Here is a 13,519-nt window from a genome sequence, read left to right as displayed (position 1 = left end):
TGGGAGTGGGATACATATGCTTTGGGGGAAATATATATTTATATATAACTTGCAATGTTGTGAGTTTAGTGTTGAGCTTACAGCTCAATCAGCTGTTTGGCCAAGTCCTTGATATATTAACATTCGAATGGCTCGAATCAGGAGTTCATGGTGTTTTTTAACACAGATGACCCAGAGTAGTAGTGGCTCACAGGTGCAGGCAGCTGAGAATGAGGTTCAAACCTTTCATAACCCCCCGGCCTTCCACACACACAGTCAATAGGAAGTGCAATAGAAATGAATAATAATGTGGCATAGAAGTAATATATTCATAATATAACCAGAATGATGTTTTAATTGTTATAATTGTTATTTTTGTGATTATAGAAATAACTAAAGTGGGGTTGATAGAGTTTGTATCAATTTCTTATTGCGTTTGCATTCATTTCAGGTTTTATCCAAGTCCAGAAGCTTTTCCCATTATGTTGTTAAATAGTGGTCAAACATGCAGGGTTTGCATTGACCGAGTCTGTGTTGTGGGGTATTATGGCACGAACCATTTTGACTAATACTGCTCATGGATATATGTGTTTTGCAGGTTCTGCTGTGCTCAGTCACAGTTGGAAACTTAAATGTGTTCACAGAGTTACATAGTGTTGCAAAAAAATCACAGCGTGCATCTATCTGGGCCTTGGCAGAGTAGTAACACTAATTAGCTTGCGACCATTTAGAACAGAATAAATAAAATACTTTCAAGGTAACCAGAAAAATCATGCTTGCGGTCGATAACAAAATTAGCATTTAACACATTTAGTGATTAACATTTATTTAGAACTTCCAAAAAAAACCAAAAAACAAATACAGTCAGCAAAAAAATTAGTTGTGCGCAATCAGAAATCTGGCAACCAGCCCAAGTCAACTAATCTCTTTTGCAGAATTTCAGATCATCTATACTGATACAAAGTCACAAATGCAAAGCTATGAATCAGATGGGAACAGAGACACAGCACAGCTGGATGTAAGAATGCAATGTAAATAAGAAGAATCAAGGTTGTACTTTGGTCCTAAAGCGCTAATATGGATCAGAAATAGATGAACTTGAGCTGGTATCACAATAAAGAGGCAAAAGGGCATCATGTCAGGTAAGTAGAGATCAGCCCTACATTTGCAACAGTGGAACAGAAGCCAGGTCTGAATACCTGACCTCACTGTTGCAAGTCCCAAACACTGCAATGCTACTCAGAGCAGTCAAACAGAAAATAACACAGGGCACTTCAGAGAGAAAAAAATAAAAACAGAATGAATAAGGTTTTCTCTCTTTCCAACATGACACCTATCAGCTTGAGTAATAGTTCTGTTTTCAGCCTACTGTATGGCTTATGAAATCCAGATCTTCTATTTTTGCAGAATTAGTCACTACACTGATGATGGGTATGCATCTCGACAACTGCAGACAATCACTTTTTTGTGGGCACGTATTTTAATCCTGAAGATGGAAATGCTTCCAATACAAAAAGCAGGAGTTTGAAATGACAGATTTACTTCTTATAAGTTCTAGAATATTTGTAGTTTATAATTATAATTACTTATAAAAGTGTTACATAATATCAGTACATCAATAGCATATTGGGGGAAAAGGGAATTAGGATTTCATTGTGATTACAAGAAATCTCAAGCATTATTTACTTTGTGAGTATTACAATTCCGCCAGCACTTTATTGGAGTGATTTCATATTCATTTCTTAACACACAACATCTCCTACCCACAGCACTGTGAGGCAGGGAAAATAAAGTAACTTTCTCGTGATGACTAAAATGGCACGTGCCATAGCTTGAAAACATAAAATTAGGTGTGTACAAAGTTAGTCTCAATTAGTGTATAAATCCCACATATGCAAAACAAAAAAACAGCCTTGGTTATACAGTTTCAACCTTTATTTCTGAACTTCTACTACTGCTAAAACTCAGGTCTCAACAATGCTACTAGCTAACAATAAAGGTTAACACAGAGCAGGGCAGAAAGAGTGGGACAGAGAGAATGAGAGTAGATCCACTTCACACATCTGGTTTGCCTCTGACACTTACTCATGCACATTTCAACTTCCAGTAACTTCCTTCCGCCCCTCTCCACCCTCAAAGTTGCACTGACAACTTTTACACCACTTATTCTACCTCAGTCTTGGTCCTGTAACCCCTCCACAATTCTTCTTTGTGCCAAGCTCAAAATGGTGCAGTGTTATTCCTCCTGAGCTTACACTCACTCTTCTGCTGGAGCTTTAGAAGATGGATCCACGATAAAGTACGTGAGAAAAAGTCGAGCGAGTTCAAAGATGAAAACTGAGGTCCACTACAATACAGTACTTCTACCTCGAATACGCAGTCACTGTGAGACTCGGGTTTGGTTAAAGTGAGTGCATTTATGCTACCATTTTGATTCAAATCTAAAAAAAAAAAAAATCTCCATCCAGTCCTAAACCTTCATGTTTCTCTCAACTCTCATCTGTCCAAACCATAATGATTACATCTGGCATTGCTGCAAAGTATTCAAGATAAACTTAAGCTTTGTATGCAGGCTACAGGCTCCTAGCTCCCATCATCCTTCTCTGCATGCAATATGACCCTTTGCTTTCAGGGTTTGAAAGGGGCATATCACAAAAATTACAGATTTACAAAAATGAAAATTCTAAAGATAGACCAAACGCAAAAACAGACACAGATGTCCTATCCTTCAAACTTACACTTGACAAACATGTCTAACTAACTAATAGTTTGGGGCGATTTTACTCAGATTCTTTGCATAATTGCATTTTCTAGTGCCCCAAATTAAGCAAAGTAGCCACTGCTCAATATTTTTTACTTTTAAGAATATTTCTGATTTCTTATATTGCTTTTTTCTTTAGAAATATACTTGCACAGGTGTACCATAACTGCCTTCATATATTTTCAATCAAGCTCGCTACATTTATGATATAAATTTACAATTCATATAATGTACTGGATCAAAAGTACAGAAAACTATGCACCCTAGCAGACCTTATCTCCCAAACTTGGAATTTGCCTTGAAATATGGCCACAATTGTATACTACATTATCTAAATTTAGCAATGCATACTATTTATTCACCAATTTAATTCTCAAACATAAAGACACATTGGAATGTAACAAAAGGTTCTGGTGGGTAAAGAGAATAATCAGAACCCAGTTCACACTGAATTAGGGTTAACTGGCAATACTGAGACTACACATTAAATGCAAACTCCACTGTAACTAATGAAGAAAAAAATAGTGTCTCTGCATTGTTTTGTATGGTTTATCCAGTGTCTGGACAATTAGAATCTGCAGACCCTGAAGCATGTGTTTCAATATGCCTTATCCATAGGGGAGCAAATGGAATATCCAGCTAAAGCACTGGGTCCTATTGCAATGGTATGCCCATTGTCAGGAATCACAATGCAGAATGTAGAGAAGCTGCAGATTCTGCTCTTCTAAACTGGCAGAGATGAGACAGATCTACAAATACTGCACAACAAAATCATTTGAAACAGTGAAAAACCAAAGCATGGCGTAAAAAAATTTAACTAAAAAAGGAATCACCTCTTTTTGAGCACATTTTAAATTTAAAACCTGAACTGAAATAAAATTCCTGCAAAATATCTACTATATCCTGTGACAAGCAGAAAGGTTTATTTCCAAATAGCTCAACTAAAATAAAGCACACTATACAACTCAATACTATTCAACAAGGACAAATCCCCCTAGTTTAGCATTTAAAATCCTAATGCATACTTTCAGCTACAGCAGTGACTTTAACAGATACAGGCTACATTTGAGCTAATTATTTTGAAAAAGAAAAAAAAAGAAGAAAAAACTGGCAAAATCTAATCTAAAGTAACTATAACCAAATTATCACAATCCAATTAAAGTATTTCCTTGGCCTGAAGGTCACACGTTTTGGCCAGGTATCCTTGATTTCTCAGGGGACCTTTTGAATGTTAATCCAGTGTGTTCTCAAAAAGGGGAGCAGTGACATTTCCTTATCACTTTTACGCATTTATGATTCACAAGGCAATATAATCAGTCAACCACCCTATAAATGAAAGGATGTAATGTGCTACGCAAAGTAATTGAGAGGACAAAAAAGGTTAAGATACTATGGTTAAGTACATGACCTAGGTTGCAGAATAATCAATGTTAGACATAAGACGATAAATGAGAAAATCTGACCTTTTCAGGCTCACTGAAACATATTACAAATGCTCAATTTACATAAAAACATGTAATCCCAGGATTTTTTTTGACAGTGCTCTTCCAGTTAAAGTTCTTTCTATGTATTCATAATGATTAATGGAATTTAAAAATAACCTTCTTTAAGAGTGTTATCCTATTGGTTGATCCTCCAGACAGGCCTGCTATTGGATGACAGGAGCAGAACGATCATTGGTCACTGTCTTTCGAAGCCGAATGTGGGCGAATGGATTGGCCCTGAGAGGGAACATATCTGTTGTCAACCAGAGTCCTTAGGCACAATGCTGAGACAATTAAACCTTTGAAGAGTATGTTTTTTTGGAATGTTTCTTTCAAAATTCTAAATTAGTGTTTTAGAACCCCATTGCTTTCAATTACCAGTAATGATTTCTACACCAGCATTAGAATGTTCAGTTAAGTTAAACTTGCACTGAAATACAAGTGAAGCATTCTTACCTTGTTGGGGAAGGTGGAGGGGAAGCAAATTCTGCAGAAAGCTGTGGATAAAAAGAAAAAAAACAGCCATTTCAGTCTGGTGAAGTAAAAATTGCACAAAATGGCCAAATACTAAATACGTGTAAGTGCTGTCATGAGAGTGGCAAATATTAACACTTAGTCAAATAGAATTGAGGCTCATTTAAATGTTACACTTATAATCTGACCCAGCCTCTAAGTATTATCTCACTTTTGGGAAGGGTTCTGGCTCCTTCCAGCGCCTGACCTGAGTCGTGTCAGGGTTGACCATGCTGTAAGGGCGGGGGCGGAAGGTGCTAACTGTGTGTGGAGGGGAGGACTGGTCTTCCCCCGCCTCTGGACTGAGGTGCTGCGCTCCAGGGGATCCCAGCTTGTCCAGGTTTCCTGTGCTGTTACTGTTGGCTTTGGAGAGAGGCGGCGAGCTGGCAGAGACGGATATTCAAATTTAATGCCAAAACCAAAAATAAAAAAACATGCTATAATGCTAAAGTGACTTTCAAGATCAAATTTCACATTATTCACTTCCATGTTTCATCACATCATTGCATAATTAACAGTGGGACATGGAACATTCTTCACAACTTCTCAAGTTATCTACTGTATCTACAAACAGACAAACCTATTTTCAAGATGCTTGGGTGAGCGTGGGTAGGGCTGGGTGTAAGAGAAGGGGAACCAGCCTTTCCTGTATGTATGAATGAAAGAGAGAGAAAGAGACAGAGAGAAAAAAGGGCTTAAGTAACAGCACATTCAGTGAGAAGGACATGACAACAGGCACCGGGCTCAACAGCAGAGGCACATACCGCCCAGTCCTCTCATTTTGTCCATAGTGCCACCCATCCCGTGGCTCAGAGATCAACAGAATAAGGGTATCTCCTGGGAGGAAGTGCAGAAGACAGGACCCCCCTCCTCCAACCCCCTCCACCCCTCCAGGAGCATGGGAGAAGAGGGCCTCTACTCTGGGAGGGGGGGAAAGAGGGAGGACTCGAGGCAGAGTAGCTCCTGAGAAAGAGGGAAGGAAAACTCAGCTCGGAAACACTAAGCCATACAGAACATGCCACTATACTCATGTTTTAGAAGAACCAGGGGAAGAGAAACATACCCAAAAATCCCAAACGGGCCTCATTGACTGGTTTCCGTGGTAGAGGCAATGTGGATGTGGCATAAAGTTCAGCTGCTTTCAGGAGCAAAGGATTGTGGGAAGGTGGGGAGCTGCTGGCGATCTCCAGGTGTGGCACGGGTGTCATAGCCCTAGAGAGAGGGGCACTGTGGGGAAGAGGAGGGCTCTGGGGAGCATTCTGGGATAAGCCTTGCAAGGAACTGTGGGATACTGGGGAACAGTGGCTGAGAGAAACAGCAGGTGCATTGTTGGAGAGGCTGGAGTTGCTGGTTGTCGAGTGGAGTGACGTATGTTGGGAATGGCTGGTGCTGGCTACGGTGCTGCTGTTGCTGTTGCTGTTACTGAGGGAGGTCTGTTGCGGTGACTGCGCAGAGATGGTGCGGAAGGTTTGGGGGCCAGGAGGATTGTGGGTAAGTGTCTCGGTCTGGGAGGAGAGATTGACACGCTGCACACGAAGGGTGGTTTCGCCATTGAGCAGAGGGGGAACTTCCTGGACAGACAGTCTCTGAAAAAAAGATGGAGGTCATGCAGTGTTATGCAAACTCTGTAGTAAATGCGGCCTGCCAAGAAAAGAACTCCTCTCTTAAAGACCACGAGCCCTCTCCTCAGACTCCCCCCCCAGAGACAGCAGCTATAAAGGACAGACTACGCCTGCAGTGTGGATAGCATAGACTTATGAGCCATACTCCTTCCTACAGACGGCATACTCACCTGCTCATGTGCCTGTGAAGTACCCAGCTTGGCATGTCGGAGGACCTCAGCTATCCCAGCAGCCCCAGACCCCTGAGGGGCCGTGTGTCGGAGCAGGTTGAGGGCTCTGTCCGGGAGTCGTGTGGGCTGTGTGCAGGACTGCTGCCATGACGACAGCTTCTGGGACAGGAGCTCCCTCACCTGGACACAAACAGAACAGCAACCTGGGTAACCACTACAGGACGGCAGGTCTCCAAGAACAGAATTGGGCACCCCCAACTTAAAATTGACTAGTGTAAACCGAAACCTCTGATCAGCAATGACTTAGGTCTGACATAAGCTTCACATTGAACAAAATAATTTGTCTTTGCGACTACCAACCAGTTCTCAGCAAGAATGCGATTACCAAACAGCATACCCCCATGGTCATGAGGACATGGAGAATTAAGCTTGAAAAACACAACACAACTGAAATCTTCCAGCTGATGAATTACACAGACAAAAAGCTTTTAGCTAGGGCCAGTCTGTAGCCTGATCTTCAGGCACGCACCCTGTTTCCCTTTTCCAGAGCTGAATAGGCGGAGCCTACCGACCTTGCTGTGGTAGTTGATGAGGAGCTTGGTGACGGCACACTGCCTGTCCACCAGGAAGCAGTACCTCCTCCTCTCCTCTGTCAAGGCCGAACGGTAACCAACAGCAACCATGGTGTCCAGTTCCCCCTGGCGCCTGCTCATCAACTCCACAAACTTTGGGTGGGGGGGAGTGGGGGTGGGGGGGGGGGGATTGAATTAGATTACCACAAATACAGCATAATTGTTCTTTGGAATAAACCTATAAACATTATTAACTTTCAAGTTATAGCCCCAGGCACAAACATGGGTCATTATAGAGACACAGTGGGAGGGGTGAGACCTTTAAGATGCATAGTGTGGAGCAAGTTAGGACAGGAAGCAGTTGTGGGGGAGAACTGATGTCACATCCTGTCTACAGAACAAACAATACCAAATCCAAATCACACACAAAAGGTCCACTTTCTCCCCTGACCTTCTGCATACACCCCTCTTGCTTTCACTTATTTGGCTTCCTGGTCTTTATCCCTTCTCACATTCCCTCTATTCTCATCCGTTCTCCTCCAGCTGGGTTTCTACTTTCTCAGAGCCCATCTCTGGCCCCTCCACCCCGACACTCTCTCTCCTTTATCAGCTGTGTCACATTTCTGCCCAATCTCATCCGCTTTACCATGTTTTTCTGCCTGACAATCACAGGCGAGCATGCACGCGCACACACAGATCTCGGACTACATACAACCCTGCCTTGTGATGTAGTCAAAAGAGCTGGTAGTTTAGTATGACTTTCTTGCAGTATCTCATGGGGCGGCATAAATAGTGCAGCATGAGTGTCTCTGTGTGTTTTCCATGTGTTAGTGTCTCAGTGGACTGCACGTGTCAGTGTGTTGTGCTGTATTTACTAGTACATTGTGTGTTACATGCGTCAGTGTATTACATGTATGTCAGAATGCTACACATGTCGGTGTGTTGTGCGTGTGTCAGTGCTTGTTTGGGGTTTTTGGGGTTACCTGCATCTCTCGGTCCCCATATTTGTTGGGGTGCCGGCTGCCCTGGCTCTTCCTGCGAAGCTTCTTCAGCTGAGATTGGCAGCGCTCGATGGAATCCGCCTTCGACTTGCGCTCAGTCTGGTACTTCTTCAGAGTGGCCTGAAAGAAGAAACGTGAAGAGGGAGGGACTTGCAGTATTAAACTGTAGCACTGTGATAATTAAAGAGCATTAAGGCTGTTCTGTCAAAATATATAATAATAACTGAACAGGTATGCAGGGCAGGCTACATCTACATCTATCATTGCACATGCCTTTTTATGGTTTATGAAGGAGAAGGAGAGGGGAGGGGTGCAGGAGGTGAAAACTTTGGAGGTGGTTGGTCACCAATGTTCACCATTCAATTTCATTTCAAAGCCAGCTACATTTTCAAAAGCCTGTTATCTGCTACTGCTCCCTCACACAAAAGGCCCAACGAATTAGGCACAGTGCAGCCAAACTCACCGTCAAGTACTTAATGTCCAGCTCCAGTTTCTGCTCCAGCTGGGCAAGCAGCTCAGAGTGGAACAGCTTCAACTGCAGGCAATGAGGTCAGACAGTTGGGCACATACATCACAGCCAATCTACATGCACTCTTAGGACATCAGACGGGACACAAAGACAGTTGTGTGCTATAGCACGCGACGGTGCGGTCATCACACTCACCACGTCCTCCAGCTGCACTTGAATCTGTCTGTGCACCTCGGCCATTTGAAATAACGTGTCACCTGAAACGACAAACCGGGACGCTGAAACCGACAGTGCCCCAGCTAGCACAAAATGTCCTCACAAAACGTTGCTGTCATGTAGTTCAGTTGCAACATTATAACATTGACTGAACACTCTAGTAACGTTGTGAGAACATTTTGTGCTATCTGGGACAAAGCGTTTTAACAGTTTAAGCAACAAACGGGGGAGGACTGTCACGGAAGCATGGAACTAAGGGGAAAACCGATCACTTAATAATCCGGGGACACTCAGGCAATCAAATAGGCAATGGCAAGGCTTCCTGCATGTTGTACAGCTGTGCAGGGTAAGATAATGTGTGCCACAGTGTGCGGGTGAAACGTTCTCATGTTGTGAAGCGGTGAATCTGTGCTAGAGTGAAGAGCACCGCACTCAGCTCGTCCTTCTGTAATCTTGGATGACCCGAGCAAATGTACTGGACCAAAATGCGCTAAGTGAAGCTGACCCCTTCATTACGTCCATTGTGGAGGAGACCGGCCTGTATCGCACCCCGCTGCGCTTCACTGATTGCTATAAGCTTGCTGAGGTACAAACTGCGATTCTCCCACTGCACCGCGGAGTATGTGGCATTTGGCATCTCTCCCTTTCTTTCTCTCCCTCCCCCACAGTTTCACCAGCACAATACGATCATGTGGTGTTGTTAATCTCACAACAATGGCCCCTCTCTCTCTCTCTCTCTCTCTCTCTCTCTCCCTCCCTCCCTCAGTCTCTCCCTCTCCCTCTCTCCCAGTCGCTTTCGTGCTCTCCATTCATTCATGCCCTCACCCAGTTCTTTGGACCCCTGGCTGTCACTGGCCAGCTCTCCCAGTTTGACCAGAGCATCGAAATAGCCCTTGGCTGCCACTGTGACTCCTGAGGGTAAAGAGACAGGTGAGAAAAAGAGTATTAACACTGCACAGTGAGCACCATGGGTAGGGCAATGAAACAGGGAAGACAGACAGACAGATAGACAGATAGATAATTCTACTCATTTGTCATCAACCACACAACACATAATAAATACAAAATACACCAATTAGATCTGCATATGTCCGTCACACACGAATGTCAATGCCACATATAGCACGTGTTCCGACTGCCCGTAGCCTCGCAACGAGCAGAGGAAGATAATACAGGAGTGACAATAAATGACTAGAGCCATTACAGATCCTCACGGCTGTAAGCAAACAGTGCCATGGTGAGAGAGCACACTGAGACAGAGAGGGAGAGTGAAAGAGGGCTGAAGACACACAAAGTGTGTGGCGGGGGTGGGGGTGTATGGGTCACCTGTTAGGGCTTTCTCATAGTGTTTCCCCATTGTGACAAAATTCTTTAGACTGGGATTAAACTGCTCCAGGATCCCCTGCAAAAGTGCACATACAAGCAGTGGATATCTTAATCTTTTAATCATTTAAATCACTGTGGTCTTCTCTCAAGTTAAAACATACCTAAAAATATTCACCCTGCTAAATAAATGAGATTGGCTAAATAAATACATAAATATGATGCTCATATTAATACGATTATCTGAAATAGTTGAACGCATGCCATTTACACTAAATGCCATCTATTTTAATACACCATTTATCATGTACATTAATATTAATAATCTCATGACATTAATCATGCAGTGTTTTGCAGTGCTACACACTGAATGGCCTGGATTGGTGTCACAGACCATGATAATGAAAAGAAGACCCTTTGATTCAGTCCAGCTCCACTGTGTTGCAAGCAAACATGTTTTACTGTTAATCCTGTTCTGCTAAACCAGACCACAAGCCAATGAACACAGGACATTCTTTTACCTTCATACTGATGCAGGTCTATGCACTGTACAGTGCAGAATCATCAGTTTATACATACCGTTAAAACAATAATGATATATAACGCCAGTTCAAATAAAATCTTTTGGATGATTTTTAAAAATATTCGACTTCAGTTGAATCATACCTTGTACACGTTTTCAGTCATCTTGTTGACCTCTTCTGAGCGGGACATGTTGCTGTTCCTGTGTGCTGGTTCGGCCTTCTCCTGAATGGAATTATGTCAACAGACTACAACCCCCTTTAAGAAGACAAGACAAAGAAAGGAAACACGAGATGCTCACAAACACTCAACAAACATCACACGGTGGCTTTCAGGCATCTGGAACAAAACATCATCAAAATATAATCTACCTCATGTCCATCTACACAAGCGACACAATTCCCATGTTTGTAAAAACCAAACACTGTGCCATAAGGTATTTTCTGAATGGCCATCATAGCTGAGTGCTGGTTAGTATCAATGTTCAGTGCCTGGGTCCAATCACACCTAGGTCTGGAATCTACATGGGCCTCTAGCCTCTTTATCCTTAACGAAAGTAGCAACAAGTGCTTAACTTAAATTCTACAACAATGACCTACAATTTAGAGTGGTGTCAGAAAAGTCACAGTACCTCATCTTTGAACCCACATTTTCACAACTAAAGCACACACTGTTAGTGTGGAACATGTGAATCAGGCAATCCATTCATTTGGACGACAATTAGTAACATGATTGAGAAAACATGCCAACTACCTTCAGTTAAAATCAAAGTTAATTCTTTTCTGTTCTCTCTCACAGGCCTGCTTTGTTTTGGAGTTTGTATGTTGGTTAATACATTAAGGCCAAATGTTGGCCTGAATCAATTAACAGAACAGTACACAAAAGGCAACCTTTCCAAATCTCACTTGTTTACATTCCTGGGGTCTGTTCTACACAGGTACATGAAAAAGAAATTGAACACTCACTTTTCCAAAGCGTACCCAAAACAACCAAATAAATTTATTGAGATCTCCTCTTTCCCAGTGTGTAATGACATACAACATTTTAATCTTAATATGATATTTCTCTATAAAAACATAAAACTGAATACCAATATGGTGTCTGTATAGCCCAACCGTTTTTAGAACAGATACAAAGATAATCACCTTTAATCATTCTTTATGTGAATCACAAAACTTACTTACTAACTTAGCCTACTGTAGCCTACCTCGAGCACATAGGTGTTGTTATCGTAACTTATAATATTACTTTTAGGAAATGTTATGAGCTTCTTACAATACACAATACACACACGCACGTACCACAACACACACACGCACGCACACACATGCACACACACTTTGTAGCAACTACAATCTAGATACATGGAGAATTTGTATTCACATGACTTTTGGGTTGGTTTGTCTCCCAGTAACAGTAACCTTTCAGTCAGCAACACAGTTAACCTTGCTAAACTTTCCCTTAAATTAGGATTTTCTACCAAAGCGTACCGCAGATATTCAACTGCATGCCTTAAGAGAGTTAATTGTAATGAAAAAGGATAACATCAATCTCGTCCATAAAACAAATTCTCCGCAAAACACCTGTTGATCCAGCATTAGTCCAAAGCTGATATTCCACAACCCTGAAACTGCTAATGAAGAATGCATACCTTCTTTAAAATTCATCGCTGAAAATAGATACATGCAACTCCGTCTTTGTCTTATTGCACCTCCTTTCGCCGTCTAATATTACTTTTCGCCTTCTTTTATGGGTAGAGGGGGGGTTGGGGGGCTGTTAACCCACCGCTGCTTGGAATCCCTGTTACCCCTTCGGTTCCCTTTCTTTAAATCTCTCCGTCTTTCTCACAAATTATGGTCAGACTCTGTACCTTTCTTCATTGTGAACAGATTGTTTTTTTACGTTTTCCCTCACGCCCTGGTTTTAAATCACAAAATTGTTAGGTGACTTTCAGTAATCTTTTTAAAACTGATTTGCTAGTCTTCTAAGCGCTAGACGCTCGGTCGTCCATTCTCCCTCACTTTCACTCTTTCTCTGACAATGCCCTCTCTCTCTCTCGCACTATCCCTCTCTCCCTCACTCGGGCAGAATAACAATGAGCTAACGGGATTCTGGGCTGAATAGCGGTGTAGAGAATAATGACTTGAACTTTTTAAACCAAAGGAGCCCGACCCCATAGCTGCTTATCATTGGCCTGCATCCACCGCCCCCTTCCCCGCACAAACATTCTGTTAGGTAGTAGGCTACCTCTTCTCTTTTTATAGCATTTCATAGGCGTATCTCAGTCTGAAACGTGTTCATTTTGGGGAGATTTGCTTCACCGAGTGATTACGAATTCAAAGTGGTGAACGAAAAATCCTGCAACGTACCCCATCTTCATCTTAGTGCCATACATTTATATATCTATTCTCCACCTCCAACCCCCATTAGGTTACTACAGGCTCCCAGAGAGAGTGATTGCGAATTCGAAGTAGTGAACTAAGAATTCTCCACCATACCCCTACTTCATGTTAGTGCCATATGGTTATCTATTCTCCACCTCCAACCCCCTTTAGGTTACAACGGGCTCTCAGAGAGAGAGAGAGAGAGAGAGAGAGAGAGAGAGAGAGAGAGAGAGAGAGAGAGATGCGGGGGTGGAATCTACATTAAGACAGAGACAGGCGGAGTAAATAGCCGGCGGAAACGGTACCAGTTAATGTAAATTAGAAAAGTTTCTATGAATCTTCCAAGGCCATGGGAGAAAAACTAAGCAGTAGTAGTGATTAGGGCAAATGACCACGGATAAAGCATTCCTTTATAGAGACGTATTCCAGAGCTCAATGGTTTTAGGTGCTAGTAACACATGCATGGGTATGATAATACAGCCTACGTATTAAATTCATTTCAT

The 13,519-nt window shown here is 42.4% G+C and overlaps 1 protein-coding gene across 2 annotated transcripts; it reads right to left on the bottom strand.

Annotated features, from left to right (window-relative positions):
* Window positions 1-779: 779 nt before the first annotated feature.
* On the bottom strand, window positions 780-12,866 carry zgc:158689 (uncharacterized protein LOC791177 homolog). 2 transcript variants are annotated; one of them, XM_064297636.1, is made up of 15 exons: window positions 12,284-12,866; window positions 10,777-10,890; window positions 10,114-10,189; window positions 9,613-9,699; window positions 8,767-8,828; window positions 8,566-8,637; window positions 8,085-8,222; window positions 7,102-7,254; window positions 6,530-6,709; window positions 5,801-6,323; window positions 5,502-5,700; window positions 5,318-5,383; window positions 4,946-5,120; window positions 4,681-4,721; window positions 780-4,461 (listed from the first exon to the last, which is right to left on the bottom strand). In XM_064297636.1, exons 2-15 carry the CDS (start codon window positions 10,822-10,824, stop codon window positions 4,389-4,391), a joined length of 1,893 nt encoding a protein of 630 aa, XP_064153706.1. In that variant the 5' UTR covers window positions 10,825-10,890; window positions 12,284-12,866; the 3' UTR covers window positions 780-4,388. The 2 variants fall into 2 exon arrangements, with proteins under 2 accessions (XP_064153706.1, XP_064153705.1); XM_064297635.1 differs by having other exon boundaries at window positions 4,910-5,120; window positions 12,284-12,864.
* Window positions 12,867-13,519: the final 653 nt, after the last annotated feature.

This window comes from Anguilla rostrata, chromosome 1, assembly GCF_018555375.3.
Source record: "Anguilla rostrata isolate EN2019 chromosome 1, ASM1855537v3, whole genome shotgun sequence".
Taxonomy (NCBI): domain Eukaryota; kingdom Metazoa; phylum Chordata; class Actinopteri; order Anguilliformes; family Anguillidae; genus Anguilla; species Anguilla rostrata.
Note: the sequence above shows the minus strand (reverse complement) of the source record. Positions and strands in the feature narration are given on the sequence as shown.